Consider the following 26,489-nt stretch of genomic DNA (forward strand, 5'->3'; position numbering starts at 1 on the left):
GATGCTTAGGGCTGGTCCTGCGTTGAGCAGGGGGTTGGACTAGATGGCCTGTATGGCCCCTTTCAACTCTATGATTCTGTGAAATTACCTACAAACAGAGAATGAATCAATAAGACCTATGCTCCGTCATATAAGTCAGACTTGTGAGTTATTAAAAAAGCAATAAAATTCATCTTTGTTTTTGAATTGTCAATGATCTGTCCTTCGTTCCAGCATTAGCTCCAGTATTTATAGAAAAAACCTAAGAGAGTGGGTATGAAGTTTGGAAAATTGTGTCAAGTGTTTATTTTTTAATTCACTCCAGTGGTTTCATTCATGTATGCAGCAGTGGTAACTACAATGTCCACTTTTTCTTAAATTAACCTTGGCCAGGGGTGTGTGTTTTGTTTTTAATTAGATTTTACCCTTCAATGTAGAACTTGCTGATAATCTGAACTGCTAATTTTATTCTAAATTCCCTTTCATACTTAATTCACTGTGTTGGATAAATTGGAGTTTTTCCCCACAATTATATCATTCACTTTCAGCCAATCAAATATGCCCCATTCAAACAGCAACAATGAGTTATCTGCTGCTGCTAACCTTCCTCTTATTATCCGAGAACGGGATACAGAATACCAGCTCAACAGAATAGTCCTTTTTGACAGGTTGCTGAAGGTATGTATTAGTAAAGCTGGGAGGGTTTCAGCTTTCCTTGGCATGCAGGAAGCTTCTTTGTATTTGTGTATTCACTTTGTCCCTGATCAGTTCTGCACTGGAAAGGAACACAGACTTCATTCCCTCCTCTTTAGACATCAGCAGCAGAATATTCTTTTTAAAAATCTATTGTACTGTTTTATATGAAGGAAAATATTAAATACACAGGTTTTTATGGCTTGTCAGGTCATTTCTGAGCATAATTCAAAGTCGGACAGCTATGAACAGTCCAAGGTTTGGGTATTTAAAGGACAGCCCACTGCCATATGAACCTTCTTGAGGATTAAGATTTTCCAAGATTCCTTGCTCCAGTTTCTCCCCTTCCCCTTTCAGAAGTGAGGGTGATCCTGATGAGGGTAGCACCCTTTCTGTGGAATTCCCTCTCCAAACACATTTCTTAGGGTACCCACTTCACCATTTTTCAAGTACTGCTTGAAAACTATTTTGTTTTCTCACTGTTCTCTGATGTTTTCATTGTAATTCAGTCTTGGCTAGTTTTGCAAGCTCCCTTGAGGAGCCTGTTGTTTAGTCTAAATTGAACAATAATTCCAGTTCTCTAAATTGTTATCTCCAGGCCTATCCATACAAAAAAAATCAAGTTTGGAAGGAAGCAAGAATTGATATTCCTCCATTAATGAGAGGTTTAGTTTGGGCTGCCTTGCTTGGAGTAGAGGTAAGAGGGGGAAAAAAAGGAATAATTTAATTCCATTTTTCCAACTTAGAATAAGGTCAATGGAATTTGATGAGGGGAGGTATGGTTTCTTCTCCATTTTTTTTACCATACTGTATTTTTATCCTACAATCTTTCTTGCTTCTGTTCGCTAATCCCCAAGCTCCTATCCCTACATTCAGTATCCTCATCCTGAAAATGGAGCCAGGTGTGGGAAAAACTAGGCAGGGACAAGTGTGGATGGTTCTTGGTCTTCCTCTGCCCATGGCATTGGCCTAATTAGTGTGTTGAAAGGGCAACAAGAAGAAAATGAATGTTTCTTCTGAGAAGAGTAAAAGATTGGGCCAGGTCTGCTTCCCCAGAACCAGATCTGCCGTCTGAATTTCCTGAAGCTCTTCAGTCTCTTTTGCTTCTCTGTGTGCTCCCCCCCCCAAATACATACACCTGCCTGTCATGAACTATACTTGAACCAAGAAATCTGACGCACATGAACCCAGTTGTCTGTATGTATGGGTGATGTGTTTTTAATGCTTCTGCTCTATTGCAGAAGCTGTGTGGGAGGTGGCCAAGAAAAGAAGAACTTTCCCTCACCCTTCATAAACTCACTGCCCTTATTCTTTCTTCATTCTCCCATCCGCCCTTAATTAGGACTTAATTTTTGATGCATTGTCTTTCCCTCACACATTGTGCTTCTGCTGAGCTTGTGTGAGAAAGAAAGAGAGACTTTCCATGCATGGAGGATCCACACGTGGTCTAGTATGAGACAAGAGGACAAGGAAGTGAAACATCACTTCATGATTGGGAAAGAGCTTCTTTAAAAGAAAGGAGCCAGGCATTGCTCATTCACACAATTATGGCAAAGTTTTCTCTTTTCCTTACCTCGTTATCCTTTAGTTAGGATATTGTGTCATGGCTGAGCAATGATTTCGGCCATCAACAGGCCCATCTTTCCTTTATTCTGTGCTTTGTCAGATGGGAAGACTGTGGTAATATAGTAGCACACTTTCTGTGCATAAGTGCCGAATAGAGCAGAGAAGGGAAGGGCCGGAGGTGAAGTGTCAGGTTAAGAACGGCAAGGCAGCCTCATTTTGGACTCTGGACCACATGACATCATGAAATCCTTGCCAAGTATCAATGTGGTTGTTAGACTGGCATTGTCACAGATCTGTTTAGAATTTTTTAGTTCCTTTAGTTCCTCAGAGAAAGCAGTGACATTCCAAAAGTCATTTTTTTGGTGGGGGGAGAGGGTATAAAGATAAGTCTAACTAAAATGATTTTCCATTTGGGGTCCAAAGTCCGGAACATAAGGGATTAAATTCAAGGACAATGAATATGTAAACATTTGTCCAATATAGTTTTACAATATATAGTTGGAAAACGCTGTATTTTCCATTGCAGAAAAACATCAGTTGTCCTATGCTGTTTGTGAAACCTTAGTTAAGATTTTGATTTTGATTATTTTAATCTATTTTAGGGTGCCATTCAAGCAAAGTATGAAGCCATTGACAAGGACACTCCAATTCCTACAGACAGACAAGTAAGACATTTGGGTTTTGCTTGAAATCACCTATGAAATCCTGAAAATTCCTCCATGCTCTTTAGAGAGACAACTGCCTTGAGCCTTCGGGGAGGGCGGTATATAAATAAAATGAGTGAGTGAGTGAGTGAAAGTACACTTTGAGTGTGCAAAATGTTTTACAGGGATTGTGTTTGAAATGATAAGCATGTATGTCAAGTCACAATTCTTAATCATTTTAGAGATGTAACTTGTTCAACATTAAGATTGAACCAGAATGTGAATCCAGAAACCACATTTAATCCTATATGTGCCTACCTTTATATCCAAATTGTCTCTTTTATATCTCAACTGACAAAGGGGCAAATTCCTTTCCCTACAACAGGGGTGATCTGCAGGCACCTTTGGAGCTCTGACTCAGGGTGATAGAGAACATGAGTGCCACAGGAAGCAGAGCCAACCCAAAAATGTCAGCTGGTAAAATTATGCAAAATTCTAATTTTAAGTCTTCAACATTTTTGATATTCATAGCAGGGACCTCCAGACTGGACTTTAGTAACTTGCTCTATGCAGGTCTACCCTTGTCCTTGACCAGGAAATTACAGCTGGTACAAAATGCAGCTGCTAGAATCCTCACAGGTACAACTTTGAGGGCACATATCCAGCCTGTACTGAGGCAGCTGCATTAGTTGCTGATTGCGTCCTGGATCAAGTTCAAGGTTTTGGTATTAACCTTTAAAGTCAGGACCCCACTTACCTGAGAGACCGCTTACCAGCTTATATCCCCCAGAGAGCTCTTCGCTTTGCGGGTGCAAACTTACTGGAGATCCCTGAACTGAGAGAGGATTGCCTGGGCCCAACCCAGGCCAGGGCCTTTTTGGTAATGGTCCCAACTTGGTGGAATGACCTCCCAGGAGAGCTGAGGGCCCTGACGGAGCTTGCACAGTTCCACAGAGCCTGCAAGATGGAGGTTTCTGCTAGGTCTCCAGTTGAGGCCTGGGCGGTTAAGATCTGGGCTCCTCCTCAATCAAGGAAGACCTTTGCTACTCCCTATAACCCCCCCCCCCAGGGCTTTATGTGTGTTCTGTGAGCAGGCATGGGAGGGGGTTTTAGACTGCAACCAATAAGTCATATTGGATTTTTGTTTTATGGGCGGGTTTATTGTGGGCCTATTTTATTGTCAGCCGCCACGAGCCGATACAGGAATGGGGGTTATAAATCAAATTATAAATAATAAAATAAAAAATAAAATTAATGCATTGTTGAAAACATTTATTCACTTACACAGAGCTTACCTTCAGTCACACAGTGCAGATCCTTGTGCTGTGGTGGCAACCACTCTCATAGCAATGCTTTTTTCAATGTACACAGCCAGTCAGGTCTCTGATGGCCAATCAGAAGCCCTCTCCAGACCCCACCCACTTTCTAAGAACACATGGTGGGAGACAGGAATAGTACAGGGAACTATGGTTCCAGTGGGCACCATGATGAGGATCCCTGCTCTAGGCTAATATTTATTTATTTATCATTGCATTTCTATCCCGCCACTTCCACAAGGGCTCATGGCTGCTAACAATTATAAAAACCCCAATACATAAAACCCATAACATTATAAAACACAACTCAACCATCCCCTTAAAATCCTCCAATTGGCGGAAAAAAAAACATCCTAAAAACCTCAGAGTGGACGGAAGGGCTTTTAATCCACTCCTGGGACCGCAAGAGTGGAGGGGGGGTCCAGATCTTTTCCACGTGTCGGCCTGGTAGAAGAGCTCCATCTTGCAAGCCCTGCAAAACGCCGAAAGCTCCCGCAAGGCCCATAGCTCTTCTGGGAGCTCATTCCCCCCAGATAGGGGCCAGGACCGAGAAGGCCCTGGCCCTGGTCGAGGCCAACCGTGCTTCCCGGGGGCCAGGAATGATCAACAGATATGAGAGTAGCTCAACCATATGAATGCCGGTGTTCCCAAATGTTCCAGCTTATAAGCATTTGCATATAATGTGGAGTAGAGAAGAAGTTTGAGGGGTAATGTCTTACAGCTGATTGCTATAACACTTCCCTTAAATGCCATTCCCCCCTTTGCAGGTGGTATAGTGATATCAGATGGGCTTTCTGACCTCATTTGAGTTCTTCCAAAATTCCTTTTTGTCTCTTGTGATTTATGGCAGAGTCTACTTCGAATTAATTTTCTGTGCTTGGCTGTCTTGTAGATTGAAGTCGACATTCCTCGATGTCATCAGTATGATGAGTTGCTGTCATCGCCAGAAGGTCATGCAAAATTTAGACGGGTATTGAAAGCTTGGGTGGTTTCCCATCCTGATCTTGTATATTGGCAAGGTTAGTTTAGCTGACCAAGGCTTTAACTTACTATTTCTTAAGCAATCAGAAATGCATAGTCTTTCTCTTGTTTACTTTTTATGTGATAGAATTTTAAAATAACCCTGCAATAGTATCAGTCGGTTCAATCCAGGCTACATTTTCCACTAACAGAAGAAGAGTTGTTTTTTTATATCATTACGGCCTGTGCATAATGGGCCTTTGAGACTCCTTCAGGTAGATTAAAGCAACATATAAGAACTAACTCTTCTTCTTCTCCTTCTTCCTCTTCTTCCTCTTCTTCTTCTGCTGTTGCGGAGGGATTGGTGGACTTATTGAGAGGCAGGAACATGCTGTTCCTCTGTCTTGCCTGAACTGATATTATAATCTGAAAAAAACCCTATCAATTTTCCAACGTTGAGTGTAATGTACCTGGATTTTTTCTGAAGCTGGTAGGCACCACTGAAGTGGGAAGAAATTGAATTTTTCAACATTTGTCGCATGAATCATACATGACAGTTTTCCTTCAGTGAAAGGAAAGATATATACCATAATAGTTGAGTGGAAAAGTATTTTCCTTTTGTGCATGTCAAGGAGCTGCTGTGCATATCAGCATTTTGGCTTCCAACACTGCAGCCAATTAACATCTGCTGTTTTTTCACTCATAATAGCATACAGTGTTTTGTTATATGGAGAGTGTCTCACTGTGTAGATTATCAGCTTTAAAATACCTTCTGAATTCTGTTTGTACTACCTGATAAATATGTCTGAGATGTGTACTGAATGCACACTGAATGCACATTTTGTTCCCTGCAGGCCTTGATTCTCTCTGTGCGCCATTCTTATACTTGAATTTTAACAACGAAGGTGAGCGTTTTCCCCCTCTGAGATGGAACTATAGAGTATAGGTTTGTCTGTGTGTGCTGGATTGTGTGTCTGTGTGTGCTAACTCCTTCGGCGTGTTTTACAGTTGTGGGGTCACATTATTTTCTTCTGCATGTACCAAATTATCAGGTTTTTCAAGGGAGGGTTCTATCATCATCAGTGGCATCACAGCACCACTGCCCCCTTTATTTTTGGAATATGCTTATATTGATATATCTATTTATTATATTTATATATCGCCTTCCCCTGAGGCTATCAGTATCAATGATATCAGTATAATTGCCACATTTTGATAGGCATTAAAATAATATATTGACATACCATTGTAATGATAGGACAAGCAGGCTATCTGAATAGTCAGCTTTTTAAAAGTAAGTCTTTCTTTTTTTTTCCCCTTTGCATCGATAAGCCTTTTTTATACCTCCTTAAGGAAAAGGGATGGAGACTTAAAAAAAAAAATAAAAGTTGGGAATTCAGAAGAACATGTTTGATCTGTCATTAAAATCGTTTAGTGATATTTTACTGTTTTTTTTTAAAAAAAATGGGAAAAAACCACCTAAATCACTCATCTTCAGAGGTGGGGGGAGAGGTTAGGGAGTGGCTTAATGATATTCACAATCCAATTGTGGTGAAGTGCATTAGGAAAAAGGCAATTAAAAATCAGCCTTTAGAAAAAGATTGGAGACAAAGTGGTCTCAAACAAACCATAAAAAACACGAGGGGTGACCATAAAAACAAAGCAGAACCTAAGGCACAGGAATACAGGTGGGAATCGGCATAGACCAAAGCAGTGCAGGGCAGAACTGACCAAAATAAAAAGAAGAATACAAGAAAGATCTAATGTTTCTCTTTTCGATTCTCTTTCAGCTCTGGCCTATGCTTGCATGTCTGCATTTATTCCTAAATACCTGTATAACTTCTTTTTAAAAGACAACTCTCATGTGATTCAAGGTAATTTTTTGTGTTTAAAAGTCCTTACATACCTTCCTCTTCAGAAGGACATATAAATTTATATTTATTTATTTATTTAGCTCCGAATTTATCACTTAGTCTGTATGGAGACCCAGAAGATCTCTCACACACACGCAAAAAAAGATAAAGCTTACCACTATCATAAAACCAAGCCAGTAAAGTTCAGGCAAATATAGGCTTGGCATCCTAATTCAAGACATTTGCATCTCATTACAATATTAATGCACTCCTACTTGATGGCTGCCCATCAGTGGAAAAGTTTGGACTGCCATTCTGAACTGTTTCTCTTGAGTGTTTTGCTTGTCATGGTAGTATAATTTGAAATTAGACAACTGTGTTAGGTAGAATGAAATATGAAACTTCACCTTCTTCCTTGTTTTTGAGTCTTACTTAAGCCATCTTTATAGTGCATCACTGTCAAATTTAGGAAAGTGAGAGCAAACAGAAGCTCCATGCAGCTTCTTTTAAGACCAAACATTTATTGTGAATTGTCAAAAAGACCCTAGCAGCTCCTTTTAGAACAAGGAGACATGCTCGGTCAGTTCGTGACACAGGCTTAAAAGCAATTGAAGCTCTAATCCAAGTAATAATTGCAACTGTGTAAACCTGCATAAGTACTTTTTTTGAAATCTTTGGTATATAAATGAGCCCTCATACCAAGACCCTAGCTTTTATGAAAGGAATAAAGGGCTGTTTTTTAATATAAGAAATATAAAGAAATGTAAAACAGTAAGGGTTGTTTATTTTGGAAATGACATGTTTAAGTGTGGATAATAGAACTCTAATTTAATTTTACATAGAAAACAAGTTAAGAACTTCCTGCTTGGCATGCTTCCATAATAGCTTATTGGGGATATTTCATAATACTAAATTTCAGATTTTAAAGAATTGAATAAACTTTGTAAATGGAAATGTTTATGTTTGTAAGGTTTTTTCCCTTTCTACTATAAAGAAATCTGTTCTTTATATTTGCCCTTTATGAAACAGATTGTGCAAAGCTTTTTTAGTTGCTGAAGACAAGTACGCAAATTTATGGAAGAGATATAGATTTTAAAAGGTCACAGTTTGCTCTGGTGCTACCTGCCTGCATTGTTGATCCTAAATCATATTGAAATGGGTGCAAAACAGGGGGGATAATACTGGCATTTAAAAACTTTTTTTCCTAAAGAACATTTAAACTATTGATAAAATGTCTAGCCTGCCTTCCCCTTAAAAGGGCCATGGGCTAGGATATGTTAAAAATTATTTTAAAATGAAGTATTTAGCCAAAAATACAATACATATCATCAACAGGAAAAAGGTACCAGCAGTAGATAACAGCAACAATATGCAACCAAAATAATTTACTTTTAAATATGACTTAGAGAACCAAACTTTTTAGTACAAGCTCCATTACCAGGAACAGAAACATTTATGAGGCACACATAGCAGAACGGAAAACTGCCAGTCAAGTAATACTTCCAAAGAAAATCTTTAACCTGGTTGGTAGGACTCCAAAAACTGGAACCAGATGAACTAGAGTTGCCAGTTCCCTTGGTCCCACTGACGAGGGATGGGGGTAAACTTACCAGGTACAAGGAGGGAAGAAGCTAGAAATAAACTCAGTGAACCTCCATTACCCAGAAGGGACAAAGCATCTCAGGGATGACTTTTGAGTTTGTGGGCAAAACCTCTATGGTAGAATTAGCTTCTTACCATAGAGTTTTGCCCCAAAACCAGAGCTCACTCACACCCCAATGTCACCAATGTGTCTGTCTCTTCCAGCTGATGTTGGCATGCCATGTTTATTTCTGGTTTCTTGCCTGTTTTGGGGGTGGGGGATTTTCCCTGTTTCTTGGTAGCCCAGATCCCCTAAACTGGGGGATCCCTACCCCCACCTGGGGATTTGGAACCCCAAGATGAATCCATAATATAATATTATACTTATTTTCATGAAATGCTTACAAAGCAGCAGGTTCTCAGACCAAAACATCTTGTGACAGAATATTGTGGCAAAGACACTGAAGAACCAGTATCTTTCAGAAGAGGGGCCAAGTTAATACAGCCAGTCATCCCCATAACATGGCCCCTCAGGAGTGTGCTCAGGTTGTCACAAGATTTGTCTATCTGGTGGTGGTAGTGGAGGCAAGTGCCATCAAGACACAGCCAGTGGTGTCCCCCTAGGGTTTTCAAGGCAAGAGACATTCAGAGGAACTTTGCCATTGCCTCCCTCTGTGTAGTATTCCTTTGTGGGCTCCCATCCAAATACTAACTGGGACTGACCCTGCTTAGCTTCCAAGATCTAATAAGATTGGGCCAGCCCAAGCTGTCCAGGTCAGGGCATACCTGTGTAGCTAGGATTGAATAAAGGTGCCAGTTGTGGACGTCTCCCATATACAACAGAATATGACTAGATTATCGTTGACTTAACTGCTTTTCATGGAATGTCATTCATTTGTAAACTTCTTGAATAGCTGAGTCATAAATCTCCTAACTTTAGGATAACATAGTGTACATAATTGATGCAATTAAACAAAAGGCTTCTGTGATTACTCAAATTGTGGGAACAGCATGTACAGCTCCCATTCAGGATTGTCAGTTCATGCAGTTCATTGCCTTCGTCCACTTCCAGCTGGACTCAGAGCACGTTCAGTTCCCTGAATTTCAAAGTGCCACTGCATGAAAACCATCAACCGTACAAAGTAGTCTTGAAGTAAACACAGCATCTCCAATTTCAGAACTTTGTCATGAATTGCCACAATGTAGACTTTTTAAATTGATTTCTGTGGATGCAAATGGAAGACCAATTACAGGTTTATAGCTGTAGGATGTCAAATTATCTGAAGGAATAATTCGTATCATCTGAGCTAATGTTGTTTTGCTGAACCGAAATGATACACTTTCACAAAGGGATGTATGCCTTCAATAGACGCTTAATTAACCATATAATCTCACATAGTAATTATATTCTGTGAAACTGGCTATCCAAATAAAGATGACATTTAACAAGGTATAGCATATCCCCGTAGAGCCGCCAAAGGCATGAATTCCTTGTTTAAAAAAGAAATGTGCTTTCAGGAAGCTAATTGTAAATTTGTTTTCATCAGCACGTACCTGAGTATATGTGATTACCAGTTTTAAATACTTTACCTGTGTTTGCTGAAGGCATCAGGAGCATAAACATGTTGACATTGGGCATGAAAAAAGCTGAATAAAATGAGCGCAGAATAAAATGAGCACGGGCTTAGAGATACAACAGTGCTGAAGGATCAGATGAGTTTTCATACCAGCTTGGGCAATAAGATAAAAATTCTGCAAAGTTAGAAGTAAAGCAAGAAATGTTGGCAGCAACCTAATGGCCCTTGTATTTGACACCTGAGTAGCCAATATTAAAAACTAGCAAGTTGAAAACTTGATATTTGCCTTAAAAAAAAAAATCAAACCCAAGTACCTATCTTGAAATGGAAGAAAGAGTAGACAACTTTTGTACTCCTTCCCCTTATTGCTTACTGAGGATCCAAAGCAACTTTTACATCCTCTGCACCATTTTATCTTCACAAAAATCTTGTGAGTTAGCTTAAGCTGAGTATGTACGACTGGCTCAAGGTCACCAAACAAGCTTGCATGGCAGAGTGACTGTAGTGCTCCTAGATCCTATTCAAGTGCTCTAACCACTACATCACTCTGGCTGTCGTGTAAAGCCATGTTTAATATCTGCCATGAGCCAGTGCTCATTCAGATAATTTCTTTAAATGTTGATTTAATGTACTGACCTTATTTGCACAGTATTTTTGTAACCCCGATAGATATATGGTCCATTTGCAGTGCAACTCTGGGCACAGTTAATCCAGTTGAGGTCCTCTGATTTCAGTGGGATTTATTTATTTGTTTATGTGATTCCTTCTTTGGAATGGTCACAGGGCAGCTTACTGCAGAGTATTAAAAAAAAGATCAAATTTATAAAACCAACAAAATTTCATACTGAAAACTATCACTCTATTTCCTGCTACGTAATCTGTGACAGTAAAGGGAAATGAAGGAGTCTTCTTTTCTCAACTCCTTTTGAATGGCACTTGAGACAATGGAGATGTCAAGCCAAAGAATAGATTTTATTAAGCCCACAGGGAAAGGTTAAGTGGAATGTGGAGTTAAAACTTTGTTGCAGAAATGCAGTAGTTGTACAATTTTCAGATCTTATGTACAGGCTTTTGAGAGTTATGGAAGCTTTTTCCTTTGTTTCTTCGTTCTCCCTAGTAGAGTAACTCTGCATAGGGTTGCAGTGTTATTTTGCCATATTTCTATTTTGTGAAATTGTGGAAACTGTAATTTACAAGTGGCCAATAGAAGCAGAACCTCTCCCACACTGCATATTTAGCATGACTGCAAGACTGTGTTCAAAATGTCCTCTGTCACCCTGAAGATCGATTTAACTACTCAAAAGCCTTTGTTAGTACTTAGATGGGATACCAACCAAGGAATTCCAGGATTGCTACACAACACAGGCAATTGCAAATCACCTCTGCTTCCCACTTCCCTTGAAAACCCTAATAGGGTCACCATAAGTCACCTGTGATTTGATGGAATTTTCTACTGCCAAAGTCTTCTGAAAGATCTGCAAAACAAGTTAGGAATTTTCAATTATATTGCTTTTTTTGCACCATGTGGATTGTTTGTGGAAATGCTGGGCCCTTTCTGTCCTTCACAGTGATGGCTCTGTGGGTGTCCAGGCTTTTTATCAGGTTGGTCAGAGAGAGTTCCCCACCACAGATGAAAAAATTCACATTAGGAAAATGAGATTCTCAATTGTAATTTACAATAGATACAATGAGATTCTCAAGAGTCTATTAAGTTTTGAAGAATCATGGTGAATGACTGGAGCAGCCACTTATAACTGACAAGCTGGTGGGTGGTCGATCTCTGTCTTTTGCATATTCTTTAAGGCCTGTGTTCATTTTTTTTCTTGACTAACCCAGTTTTTGTTGCTCATAATTTATTAAGAGTTTTCCATAGCAATAAAAATGTTAAGGATTGTACGCGTTCAACAATCCTTCACATATTAGCAGAAACAGATGTTCTTGAACTATTATTAATGTGGTTACAAATACCCCCTTAATTCCACAACTGTCAAGCCCAGATTAGAAGTGAATGATGTTTAAAGCAACTGCAATGTCCTTCCTCTAGACCTGACTGATTATAGCTATGCTAGACAAAATCTATATCTCCTGTAATTTTTATGTTTATGTCTGTTTTGAAGGGAAAGAAAATCGACTGAACAGTGGTCAGACTGCAAACCAACTGTAGCAATGTTTTTTTTCTCTCTCTTCTTCATGCTATTTGGAATGGGAAGTCCAAAAACCAGCTATTGATTCTGATCCCTGCAGCAAAATTCATAGTGAATTTTTAAAAAATGTTCCTTTTGCTTTTCTTTTTACACTCTTGGAATTCTAGAATACTTGACGGTATTCTCCCAGATGATTGCATTCCATGATCCAGAGCTGAGCAACCATCTCAATGAAATTGGCTTCATTCCAGATGTAAGTGGGAAATTATTTTATTTTAAAGATGATAATAATGGTAGCCCAAAAGAAAACTAGGGCTTTCCCCAAGGATTTGCTTCCATATCTTACAATCCAAATCAACTTTTAAATAAAAGAGTCTTCAGTCTTAGCTAGAAGAACAATAGTTTGGTGTAGTGGCTAGGAGTGTGGACTTCTAATCTGGTGAGCCGGGTTCGATTCTGCACTCCCCCACATGCAGCCAGCTAGGTGACCTTGGGCTCACCACAGCCCTGATAAAGCTGTTCTGACCAAGCAGTGGTATCAGGGCTCTCTCAGCCTCACCCACCTCACAGGGTGTCTGTTGTGGGGAAGGAAAGGGAAGGCAACTTTGAGCCTCCTTTGGGTAGAGAAAAGTGGCATATAAGAACCAACTCTTTTTCTTCTACCCGGATCTTCTCCACATTGCCTCTAGACACTTCTATCTGCTTGTGCTGAAACCTTGGTTTGGAAAACAGAATTACAAAAATAGATATTCTCTTTCAGTTTTACTATCATGACTTTTTTTTCAAAATACCTTGATCCATGTAGTTTGGGGACTTTCAAGATCTGTAGTACCAAGGCCTCAGAACTACATGTCCCAGGTTTTCCTGGGCTGGGGATAAAGTATGAAATCTGTTTCAAGTTTATAGTTAAGAGCACCTTGTGGTGCTGCTGATTCTGTAAGAATCCTTGATTTGCCCATAACAGGAAACTTATTGTGCTACTGATAGCTACTTTGTGTGTATCTTTGTATTGAGGTTATGTACAGAAGCCAAGGGTGGAATGATATCCATTTTCTTGGTAACTGTGTCTATACAGAGCAACACTTACTTCAAAGAGCTTTGAAATCTAAAGATATCTAATTTTACATGGGGAGGGGCTGTGGCTCAGTGGTAGAGCATCTGCTTGGCATGCAAAAAGCCCAAGGTCAATTGCTGGGATCTTCAGGCAGTAGGTGTTATGAAAGACCTCCATCTGAGGCCCTAGAGGACTGCTGCCTGCCTGAGTAGACAATACCGTGATGTACTACTGGTCTGATTCAGTATAAGGTAGCTTCATGTGTGATCAGATGCAAATAAAGAGCAGCTAACTTCATAATTGTATTGTCCACATTAACAGGTCTGCATTCCTTTATATCCTCCTGATACAAAGAGGTCTTGTATTTGAGAAAATAAAATGTGCATTATGCTTCCGTACCCATGACACCTAAATTTAAATGAAGGTGAAGGACATACACTTCAGCAATGATGCAGATCAGATTTTTGTGCTTGAGTACTAATCCTATCAAATCATAAGCTGATTAATCTTTCAGGCTGCTGCTGTGGGAAAGATGATTTCTTGGCACTCTTCCACTGGTGCTGTGCTATAAAGCTCTTAGAATATTGAACGCTGCTGAACAGCAGATTTCATCAGCTGATTCGGTGCTTGCTCTGAGATTTATGCGAAGGTGATAAAAAAAATGAAGATTTAAAAAAAATGTCCCTTCTATATTTCATGTGTTTATTCCATGAGATTTTTTTTCCAACTGCACTAATGGCCATTTAACAATCAGCCTCTCACCTACATTCCTTCAGCTCCCATTGGTCTCTCTTAGGGAGAGGTAGAACCTAACCTGTCCACCACAATGTTGTTATTATAAACTCTTATCTAATAAGGCTACAATTGCTGTAGCAATTAGTGTCCTGATCAAGGTGTTCTGCCTTTCAAAAAATTATTATTATGTTCAAGTTTGGTTTATTACAACTACATTTACCAACTAGCAAGATGGTCTTCAATAAAGATTTTGTTAAGGCAGTAGACCTGAATTTTGGTGATCTCCATGCTTTCCTCATATTGATGTGAATATTATTAGAGCGTTCTATCTTGTCTTCCAAGGTATTATACATACTTCTCCACCACTAGTTGTTTTGTCTGACACCTTGACAGCCTCTCAAAACATATTCCATCATCTTAAATCCACACCAAGTTATTTAAAACAATGCCAACTACAATCCAACATAGAATTGGGCATACATAAATTTGAGTTAAATCCAAAGTCCCTTTTCTGTGAACTGGAGATTTCCATTCATTGATCCATCATTTCTCATGGCAGCCCTCCATGCGGTGCCTCATGCTGTTCTTAAGGCTCATCCAACCCTCACCCTTCAGGGGAGCACAAGCTGCCACAAGCAGAAGGGAGAGGCAGGAAATATATGTTTGTGCGGCCCTTATGGTCCCACTCTACCATGGATTGTGGCTACAATCTGAGCAGGAATAAGGTTGGAGATGGGGTGTGCTACTGTCCCAGGTGGGCAGGGCTGTTTTTATGAAAACAGCATTTTCTGCAAAAACGGGTTTTAATTCTAGCAAATGTCCCAGTTGTAGCTGCCCTCATTCCAGCATTGAAACCTTGCAATGTTTCTTACTAATAACCCAGAAGCAGTGACTTCTTATATTAGCTGCGTAACTAACAACCTCTGCATTCAGTAGTTATTTTACTTTTCTCCCCTTTCAACATCAGCTTGTTGATTATAGAACAGTCCTCACTTCAGTAGGGCTATTTGGTGATCCCCCAACTATTAGCTGATTGAAAGCCACCAATAAGAATAGCATTAACTTACTAGGCATGCATACATTTTACTAGTTTGTAGCCCAAGACTGTATGATTTTCAGTTAAGGAGGCAACCTTCACATCCCGGCTTCTGAGATCTGCTGTTCAATTAAGAAGGCAACATCTGTTTGAGAAAGATAGTTGAGATATTTCTGGGTTCTCCTCTGAGAGTCTCTTTGCGTGTTCTAGAGCAGGGGTACTCAACCTGTGGTCCTCCAGATGTCCATGGACTATAATTCCCATGAGCCCCTGCCAGCGTTTGCTGGCAGTAGCTCATGGGAATTATACTCCAAGAAGAGCTGGAGGACCACAGGTTGACTACCCCTGTTCTAGAGGAAGGTGCTTGCACCTCGTGGCTAGCTTTTTTGGGTCTGTCATTGAGATGTCTACACCCATTACATTTTTTAGGAGATGCATGTTCTGTGAGTGCAGCAGGCAAGTGTACATCTTCCCTCTTCACATGAGGCAGAAGAAGGAAGGAGAGGAAGCATGGGTCACTCATCCTCCATCAATCGGCACTAACATGGAATGTACAAAGAGGCCAATAGAGTTGCCATAGATGTCAGATTTGATAGCAGGCAAACATGACACATAAGGGCAATTAGGAGCTCATATTAGTCAGTGTTAATAGACCATGTGACCCAGTTGTCAAGAGTTCATGTATGTGTGTGTAACCTGTTCTTAATCAAAATAAAATCTCGAAAACAGACTTGCTTCACAGAGTTATTGGGATGCTAACTGGCATAAGGTTATAATACTTTAAACCAGAGAAGTCCTATAGCTTTTTTAACAATGAAAAGTATTCATATGAAGTAAAAAAATAGATACAGTTTTTAATGTAGGGTTCATACTACATCTTTCATACAAAAACTTTAAGTATCTGAGCAGTCTGCCACTTGGCTATACCAGAGGGAGGTTGCTAGGGGGCAGTGTGTACTAAGAGTATACATCGACAACTATTTCAAAAAATCCTTGTGCCCTTTTTCTGTCTGTTAAACAGTTCTGTTTCCCTCCAGCAAGGTAGAATGCTATAAAAATTCTAAATGTATCATATTTGCTTTCACACTTGAGATAGCTCTTCCCTTTTTCAAGAATGTTTATATTGGTTGGGGAGGGGAACTGCAGTGTACCCTCCACTTCGGGTAGTGCAGTCACGTACCCGGTTATGACTTTGTTGTTGTTGTTTGTATTGATTACCTGTCAGACAGGGAGATCTGACGTGGCTTTGTGATCAGCTCAGTAGTTCTGAGTCTTGGAACACTTAAATGGTCTCCATGGTGACCTCTCCGTGTCTCAGTGATTTATAGACGGATGTAAGAATTAGGCCTGCACCTTTCATTTATGCAACTGCAGGTAAGGGTTGCAATGGAAGGAAGGAAGGGTTTGTGGGCCACATGCACAGCGGGAGATTTGTTTTGTAAGACCAGTCCCTGTTGCTTGCTCCTTGACATTGAAATGAATGCAAAACAGTCTGATAGATTAAGCTCAAAATTGGGAGATTCTGGAGTGATAATTTAGAGCAGGGGTAGTCAAACTGCGGCCCTCCAGATGTCCATGGACTACAATTCCCAGGAGCCCCTGCCAGCGAATGCTGACAGGGGCTCCTGGGAATTGTAGTCCATGGACATCTGGAGGGCCGCAGTTTGACTACCCCTGATTTAGAGGTTTGTTCTGCCCCACCCCAAAATTGATGCAAATCATTCATCAGCCTTAACTTGCAGCCTTAACTTAACAGCCAAAGCAGTGTAGAGTCAGGGAGGGTTGGTCATTAAGTTACTAGGAAGATGCCTGGAAGGCATTTCTCTCTGGACACCTGATGCCATCTAGAGTCTCCTCAAGCCCCCTTTCCCCTCTCCCTGATGGGATTCTGTTGCCAGCACTGCCACATCCTTGCTGTAATCTGCCACCCCTCTAGTTGCTGAACAGGTTCTGGAGGCAGTTTCGGAATGGATGAACAAACTGAAGCTTAATCCTGACAAAACAGAGACAGTATAAGCTGTACAAAGGTTTGACCCAGGAATAGCCTCATCTCCTGTTCTGGTTGGAGTTACACTGCCTCGCATCATGGTTTATAGCATGGAAGTGCTGATGGACTTGGATAAACAGGTCATAGCAGTGGATAAACAGGTAGCAACAGTGACCGGGGATGCCTGTCACCAGATTTGGCTGGCAAGCCAACTGTGGCCCTTTTGAACAGAAAATATCATGCTAATATGGTCATATCATCCAATAATTGTTTAACAAATTTTAAAAATATATTTAAAATTAATCACCTCCCACCTATTTGGGAAACCCTTCCAGGGCCATCAAGAAACCCCAGGGTTTCACAAAACCCTGGTTGAAAAATCCCATACTACTTTGTTGATACCAAAAGCTATGTGGAGCATGCATTATTCTGTAAAAAAAACCCACTAGATTACAATCATTGTACAGAAGATAGAACCATAGGGAACGTTTCTAAAGTTTAAATTGCAACATTAGTGATGTATTATTTAAATGTAAGTTGCAATCTGGCTTTGAGGTGCTGCTTGCATTAACTTCTCAGTGCAATGAGAAAATCCAGAAGTACTTCACTAAAATGTAATACAACAGTTACAAGGAACTGCTTTAACAATGTGTTTTTCCCCTTTCCTTTTTGTTTTAGCTATATGCTATTCCTTGGTTTCTCACAATGTTTACACGTGAGTATGACTTTTTGCTTCTTCTGTGCTCCCTTTTCATTTATATTCCTTTTAGTTTCATGTACCTTACAGATTTTGAATTCCTTCTGTGATAGTTTCACCCGAAAAATATCAGTATCTTCTGATATTCTCAAATCCCAATACCTGTATGGTATTCGGATTCAGTAAATGCCAAACTTCTTCAGCTTAATTATACTATGAGGACCACAATAGTCAGTGGTCCCTATAAGATATAATGAATAATCAGTCCAGGAATACTCGAGCCTCTGGAGGTAGAGGCACCAGGAGTAGTTGTAGTTTGCTACAGTATGAAACCAGAGCAAGGGGAGAGGCACCAAATTTGCTGCATAACTGCTGGTGTTAAAGCAGAATAAACATCTTGATTCAAATGTAAACATATTTAAACAGTGAAACTTGTATCAAACAATGAATTTAACAGTTGGTACCCAACAATCAAGAGCCTCTTGTGGCGCAGAGTGGTAAGGCAGCCGTCTGAAAGCTCTGCCCATGAGGCTGGGAGTTCAATCCCAGCAGCCGGCTCAAGGTTGACTCAGCCTTCCATCCTTCCGAGGTCGGTAAAATGAGTACCCAGCTTGCTGGGGGGTAAACGGTAATGACTGGGGAAGGCACTGGCAAACCACACCGTATTAAGTCTGCCATAAAAACGCTAGAGGGCGTCACCCCAAGGATCAGACATGACCCGGTGCTTGCACAGGGGATACCTTTACCTTTACCTTAAACTTTATTACAAGATGAGAAGCCATGAAACTTCCCACTTTGGAACAAATACCTTCTATTCAACATCAACAGCCTTGGATTACAAATGACTCTCTAACCACACTAAAACAGTAGGGAAGATTTGCCACATTATTTATAATGACACTATTTGTATATGGCAGAACAGCAAGTGGCCACAAAAAAACCCATACACACACTTTCAGCACACCCAACCAAACAGCTAAATGGCAGAAAACCCTATTGTGTAGAAAGCTAAGACGAATCGATTGTATTCTGATTTGTCTTATTTTTTTATGCCAGTAAAGGTTGTTGTTCTTTGTTGTTGTTGTTGTTGTTGTTGTTGTTGTTGTTGTTGAAAACTAGTCATTGAGGATTAACCTGTATGTGTTATATACCTTGGCCAAGTATTCTACCGCTTCCTAGCTGAATGTTTCCTAACTATTTCTTTGGTAAATGAGTAGATTGTGTTTGTAGTACAAAATTTATATATAATTCCTTGAAAGAAACAGTTGGGAAGTATGATTCTTATGAACATTCACATCTTTTTTTCCTTTTGTTCATACTCATCATATCAGAGAGTTGGGGAAAGTCATTGATGTGTTTTGGGAGCAAAATATATTATTTACTTTAGGCATTTGATAATATTGAAATGTGTTATTGATTGCCTTGAGGAGTAATAAATCTTCATATGAAGACAAATCTTTCTAAACAAGGTTAGATACATTTTGTTCCCAGATTATCATGCAATAACCTTGTAGTTGTGGGGATGCCTGTGGGAAAATAGTTATATTTTATATATGTTAAAAATATTTGCTGCAGAAACCAATTTAATCAATGAATTAATTGATTAAACAACCTCTCGTCATCTGGTTTCCTGTAAATTATTTCTGCATCCTGTGAAGATCATGCTTGTAAACTTAGAAAATATCTTATTTTGTGTGATATATGTTAAGCACATAGAACCGTTCCATGTTCTAAGACAGGGGTAGTCAAACTGCGGCCCTCCAGATGTCCATGGACTACAATTCCCAGGAGCCCTCTGCCAGCGAACGCTGGCAGGGGGCTCCTGGGAATTGTAGTCCATGGACATCTGGAGGACCGCAGTTTGACTACCCCTGTTCTAAGACTTACCTGCAGCGCCTGTTCCCTTCCAATATCCCCAGTTACTGCCTGCTATGTCTTTTTCAATCTTTCTTCTTCCTTTGAAGCAATAGTGCATGTCAACAATTTGAAAAAGTAAGAAATCAATCAAATCAAGTGGAAGAACGTGTCCTCAGTAGACTTTAAATAAAATCTTTGCCTGTCCTTTGTTGGAATGCTATTGACGCTCAAACAAAGAGATCAATCGGCAATCTGTTTTTTGACCTTCCTTTCATATCTCCTTGACTCATTTCCTTTTTGTGTCATTTTTTTCAACCTCTTGTTCCCTGCCTATTGTTTTAAAAATTATTTACAAAATCTATACCCTGCCTTTCTGCCCTCATCAAGGCCACTAAGGCAGCTTAACAGGTTATTCAAAGACATATATGGAATGGAGGAGGAGGAAGGGTGTTGGGTTTCTTGTTTCTTTTTTTTTGGGGGGGGGGGTTGCCAACTTTTACTCCCTTCTACTGCAGATTCCCTCCCCTGCCCATGGTGTTTCTGTGGGCCCCTTGACCCTCAGGAACATAATCAGGGAAGTTGTAGCTGGGGAACATAATTGGGTGTAATTGGGGGGCTCAGTGTTCTGCAGTAGGGTGGAGGAAGTGGGGAAGTCTCATTGCACCAATTTACCAGCAGTGCTTTTGATCTAGCCTTTGATTATTAGACTGTTGTATTTAATCCACTTGGTAATGTTTTAGCCTTCAGAGATAAGTAAGATAATTAATGTTTATGTGCCATCTTGCAGATGTCTTCCCTTTGCACAAAATCTTTCATCTTTGGGATACGCTACTGCTCGGAAACTCTTCCTTCCCATTCTGCATTGGAGTGGCAATTCTGCAGCAGCTGAGGGATCGACTTCTTTCTAATGGGTTCAATGAATGCATTTTGCTCTTCTCTGATCTACCAGGTATTAAAATTCATTAGGTTTGTTTCTGTTTTGGATTACTCTTTCATACTGTTCCCACTGTTTTTGTGGTTTGAATATAATTTGAACCCGGCTGGCTCAAGAAATTGGCATAGTGGCACAGTGAATGGACCCTATGTCACCCTGATCACACATTACATTCTTATGGATATTATTTGTTAAAATATTAGTGAGGAAAAGACAAAATAATCATATCCAAATATTGAACTAATTACACGTATGCCAAGATGTCAAATGACTAGAGATGGGCACGAACTGGCTTACAAAAGTAAGGTTTGTCATGAATTTTGGCCAGTTCGCAATTTTGGATGTTCATGGAAGGGCACCTGGCATGAAAATTCCATGAACTGTGGTGCTGTTTGTGGTGGTTCATGAATGGATACATTTCCAGACAGACTATTTACAAAATTCCCAAGACAATGTAGGGGGTATAATTCTCCAGTCTTGGAAACACCAGAAGGAGCCCTCCAAAGGTTAACAGGCACTTCTGGCTACCAGTAAGAGAGTTCTCATTTTGCTCTATGGCAGGGGTAGTCAACCTATGGTCCTCCAGATGTCCATGGACTACAGTTCCCATGGGAATTGTAGTCCATAGACATCTGGAGGACCACAGGTTGACTACCCCTGCTCTATGGGATCAGAAAGCTATAATAAAAGCTCAGCTCAGCTTCACGTCCTTTTGTCTGTCACCTGTTCGCAGTTACAGAGAGGCAGGGAACTTGTTAAAAGCCAATTAGCAAAGCACATTCATTTATTCCCTCCTGATTGTGAACTCCTCTTCCCTGCTGGGGATTGGGTGTTAGTTAGACTCAGGGCTCTGAACCATTCTGTCAATCTGCTCACACTGAGCAGAGGGGTTTTGCTACTGTGTGCCTTGGCTGAGGGAGGACCCGCATTTTATACCTTCCTGATTATGTATATATATTTTTAATGTAAAACTTTTATTGAGTGATATGATCATATATGGTCATGTTGACCCGCTCTCCCCTCCCAAAATGGCCAATGATGGACCTGGAGGAGTTGGGAAGGGGAGGGGCTCTGGGTGGGCATGTACACAGCTATGCTTCCCAATCATATTCTGCATGATTGCACCACTTCTGGGGTTTCTCATAGCCTGAAGAATGTTTCAGCGGGTTCTCAGTGGTAGTCAAACTGTGGCCCTCCAGGTGTCCATGGACTACAATTCCCATGGGCCCCTGCCAGCGACTACCCCTGGAAAAGGTTGAGAAAGTTTAGCTCCTGGCTGCCTTGACTGAATGAGGCGCCCTGTTCTATATTTCCTGACCGTGAACTTCTTTCTCTTCCTGCTGGGGTTTGCGTATTAGCTGGACTCAAGATTCTGAGCCAGCCCTGCCTTTCTGCTCATGCAAAGCAGTGGGGTTTATCTACGGGGTGCTGACTGAGGACCCCTATTTTGGACAATACTATGATGTAATTTCTTGTGGGAAAATATGCAAGTCAGTTGCAAGTGGCTGTAATCATTGACACTGATAATTGTTCAAAACATTATGAAACAATTGTTAAAAGCTTTGAAAATACTTTGTGCTGTCACTTCTGTCAAAAGCCAAAGAGAATTGGTGTTTGCCAATGTGGTATCACCCGTACACCTTTCTAGATTCAGCAGTTCTTTCCAGAATCCCACAATCAATAAATAGCATTGCAGTGTCATTCTGCTCATCTGGCTTTTGCCTCTTCGTCTCATGCATAATTTTTCCCTAGTGACTGCCTGGCACAGTGCTTGACAATTCTGTTGATTTTTTAGTTCAGAGGGGCATATGACTGCGGGAATGTCAATCATTTTGTAATTTAGCTGCTTGTAATAAAGCAGAATCTAGTTGCAATATTTCTCTTCTATTGGTCTTTAAAACCTCCCCCCCCCCCCCCCCGGCTTTACACATCCAATAACTGCTTGTAAGATGACAACCCCTTAACATGCCTCAGATTAGTTTCAGGACCATAAAGCAGAACCTGGAGAGTCTAAAGAACAGTCTAAAGTATGATACCAATGTTAAGTAACTCAGGGTTCAGATTCCCAAAGTTTCAGCACTGCAAATTTAATTAAAGTGGTACAAATATTTCCTGATGTGCAATTGTTGTGGTCTGCCTTGAGGAATTAATTCAAGAGTGAAGGCTAAGAATAAAACCAATATCTCCCTAACTTTACTTTGAACCACCTATGTGCATGTTAATATTCCATTCCATGCTAACCAAGCATAAACCTTACCCTTTTTGTTTTGACTGGAAGGGTTTGGAACAGTAGCATTTTCACCAATTAATAGGATCATTTCACTAATGATAACATAGGTAAAAATTGGTTCAGGACCACCCAATGGCTTGCCATATGAACCTATTTGTGGGGGTAAGATCACCTCTATGACAATGAATGGAAAATGGCCTGCAGCATTAAAATCATTGCCCTCTAGTCTCTGCAAAGCATTTCCAAGAACAAAAGCCATTATTAATCAAGTTGACCTCTATATTGTGTTGTTATAAGAAACTATTCTGGCTCCTACTACACTGGACAGTGTGTGCACTGGATATTTTCTGTTAAACATAGCAGTTAGTTTTTGGGTTGCTGTTATTGTTGTTATTGTTTTTTGTTTGTTTTACAAATAATTAAACAATTAGGGTAGGACTATGGCTTCTAGGGAGTATCTGCTTTGCCTGCTGAAGGTCCCACGTTTAAGACTGAAGACCCTGGAGAGCTACTGCCAGTCAAAGTAGACAGTAGACTAATGGATTGCCACTGTTTAAACCAGGGGTAGTCAAACTGCGGCCCTCCAGATGTCCATGGACTACAATTCCCAGGAGCCCCCTGCCAGCGAATGTAAATAGCTTTAGTATTGTTCTCCTCTGTCATCTTTCATTGCACCCAACAAAGGGACAGCTCTCGTTTTCAGACACATAGATTTCAATGGCCTTAGCCAGTCTGGATGTCAGGTCTTAGGGCAGTATTCCACCAGAATATGGACCCTCCAATCAAGATGTGTTAACACATCAAAGAGCTAGCATGTTTTCCCTTTCAGTTGTAAACAGAAAAAGGTGTGCTCTATCCAAAGAAAAGCACCTATCTCATATTCTCCCTGGGTTTTTTTCCCCTTGATCCTCCGGTAAATTCTGTTTCCAACTTTTTCCACACTAGCGATATTATTTAGATTTTTAAAGGGTTACCTTTTTCGTCCCTTTCCGCACTGAAATCCACTTCTTCATGTACAGACCCAAATTGCTCCTTCACTTGCTCTGCGGCAAAGACATCCCCAGAAAACACGATTTCATCTTTTCAAGTGGGGTCTAATGGATGCTAATTGAGGGCTGTTCAGTGCGGAAATGCATGCATTCAGGTTTTTCTCCATGCCAAACTTTTTTAGTTTTTGGCACATCCCTTTCCTTGTCACTGTCCTCCCTCCCTTCCTCCATTCCAAAAGCTCTGCCTTTAAAAAGAAAAGGGGGGGTCTGATGGCATTACAATGTTGCTTCTAAGTTTAAGTCAGTCAGTCAGTCAGTTTTATTTACGATCAAAGACCATCCAGTGAAAAAAATATAAATACAAATTAAAATCAATGTTATGAAATAAATAAAAAAATCACTTGGGTAGGACAAATGTATATAAATATACTTTCCTGAATTTAAAAAAAGAAAATTTGAATAGTAGCGTTATAACCCAGGGTGATTTTTTAAAATTACATTAAGGACACTGTGGGGATGGCCGATCAAGGGTGCAGAATGGTGGGTTTAAGAGGTGCAACAAAAACAAAAGTGCAAGCAGGAGCCATTTTGTAAAAAAACACATTTTTTGGAAAGGGGAAGGGAGGAAAACATGATGGGAGGCTGCCTCCTTGGAACTCAATGCAGAAAGCATATCATGAATTTTAGCCTGGGAAATGAGGGGAGGAAAGCTGAAATATGGAAAGGCTAGAGTCAACTTGCAGCATCCAAAGGAAATCCAAAACAAGGCTAAAACAAGGTGTTTCTCCTAATGCGGAAACGGTCTCAGGCACCATTTAATTCAGTTGGCCAAAAAAGAGCATGGCCTTCAGGGATAATGAGCTCATACTGTAAACAAAGCAGGATGGATGAGTGTTTAATTCCCCAGCTGGAAACTAAAAATAGATTTCAATGCTTAGGTAATAGTTCTTGGACTCAATCCTTGAGGGAGTTTCCAGATCCAGTGGGTGAGATGCCAGATCCAAACCAAATACGCAAGTCTTTGATTCTGGCCCTAGCCCAGCAATGTCTGTATTAAAGATTCTGGCAGATCAGACTTTTCTTATATCTGATACCATATAAAATATTTTCTCCAACGTACAGGAAATTAGAAGAAGAAAAAGAGTTGGTTCTCTTATATGCCGCTTTATCCAAAGGAGTCTCAAAGCAGCTTACAGTTGCCTTCCCTTTCCTCTCCCCACAACAGACACCCTGTGAGGTGGGTGAGGCTGAGAGAGCCAGGATATTACTGCTTGGTCAGAACAGCTTTATCAGTGCTATGGGGAGCCCAAGGTCACCCAGCTGGCTGCATGTGGGGGAGTGCAGAATCAAACCCATCTCGCCAGATTAGAAATCTGCACTCCTAACCACTACACCAAGCTGGCTCTGTCTAAGAATAGTCCAGTTGTTTCATCTAGGGCCCTGAAAAGTAGATATGTCTTTAAGAAGTGGAAACTATGAGTTATCCAGCCAACTCTGTTTCTGTATGGATTTGCTTAGGATCACACCAGTGTCTTAAAATGATAGGGTGTTGCAGAAAGGTATTCTGTATTTGTTCTGTCCCTGAAAGACATAGTTGGTTATGGTTGGATTTGATTTCTCTACATGTCCTTGAATGTTCGATGGCTTTGTCAAGGACCAAGAGTCTCATATATGTGGTTATAAAAGGGTTCTCAGAAATTCATCATCAAAGGTGAATAATGGTATTTGTGAAACAGGAGCCGTTCATAGCTGCCAGTGTTTAATAGCTTTCAGTCAAGTGTAGGCTGGGGAATCTGGCTTTGGTACAGAAGGAAAATGATTTGTTAGCACACACCTGCTTACCAAAGAGGTTCTGTAGTGTTAAGACTTGCAAGATCGATGTCATTTTATCTAAAGCTTTGAAATCTTTTAATTATTCACACTTTCCACTTGTAGCTACACGATGTTCCACAAATCCCAGCTTACCAATTCTACTTTGCCAATTCTAGTTTGGCAAGTGACATCTCAGAACAAAGCTGTCAGATTTCCAAACAGCTTGACCTAACTGGTATATATTTGCTGTCATGTGTATTTGGTGATACATGTGTTTAAGAAAGCACCAGAATTTTGGGAGAGTAGTGACCTGATTGTAAGTGTTCATAAAAGCAGAAGAAAATGGTGGTATATTTTAAGTCTAGTTTGTCCTCACAGTACCACTAATTAAATAGGATAGTGCAATCCCTACTTTACAGATAAAACTAAGATTATAGAATTACTCCAGGCCATTGAGTGAGCTGAACCTGGGGTTAAACTCTTCTCTGTAGATTTTTTCTTATCTTTTGTCTGACAACAATAAGACCTCTGGTAGAATTTGTCATTAGTATAATGACAAAATGCATCAGTTCCCTTCAAATCTGCTTCAAATTTAATTAATAAAATCCAGGTCTATTCCCAAATGACTACAGATTGTCTATTTATATGCACCCACATAGTGATATAAGGCTTGGCATCTGAGTTTTCTAGTGACATCTGGTTGTGCCTGCTAAAATGCTGTACTAGATGGACCTGGATTATTAATCAGGTGGGCAATTTTTACATTTTTTCCTACAGCTTCCTTGCTCGGTGCTCCTTACTGTAGTGTGACATGATGGGAAGGGCTCTGTTCCTGGTGATGATGG

General features: G+C 40.3%; 1 protein-coding gene across 2 annotated transcripts in view; it reads left to right on the forward strand.

The window, feature by feature from the left end:
- TBCK (TBC1 domain containing kinase) overlaps nt 1–26,489 on the forward strand; it is a 94,241-nt gene that overhangs the window by 37,259 nt on the left and 30,493 nt on the right. For both annotated transcript variants that reach the window (XM_077300680.1, XM_077300681.1), the window contains 9 exons: nt 528–657; nt 1,271–1,369; nt 2,841–2,903; nt 5,091–5,217; nt 6,013–6,063; nt 6,949–7,032; nt 12,481–12,566; nt 17,804–17,840; nt 20,467–20,628. In XM_077300680.1, coding sequence (XP_077156795.1) covers nt 528–657; nt 1,271–1,369; nt 2,841–2,903; nt 5,091–5,217; nt 6,013–6,063; nt 6,949–7,032; nt 12,481–12,566; nt 17,804–17,840; nt 20,467–20,628 — 839 coding nt within the window. The remainder of the gene's footprint in view (nt 1–527; nt 658–1,270; nt 1,370–2,840; nt 2,904–5,090; nt 5,218–6,012; nt 6,064–6,948; nt 7,033–12,480; nt 12,567–17,803; nt 17,841–20,466; nt 20,629–26,489) is intronic.

Source organism: Paroedura picta, chromosome 10 (assembly GCF_049243985.1).
Source record: "Paroedura picta isolate Pp20150507F chromosome 10, Ppicta_v3.0, whole genome shotgun sequence".
Classification (NCBI taxonomy): Eukaryota; Metazoa; Chordata; class Lepidosauria; order Squamata; family Gekkonidae; genus Paroedura; species Paroedura picta.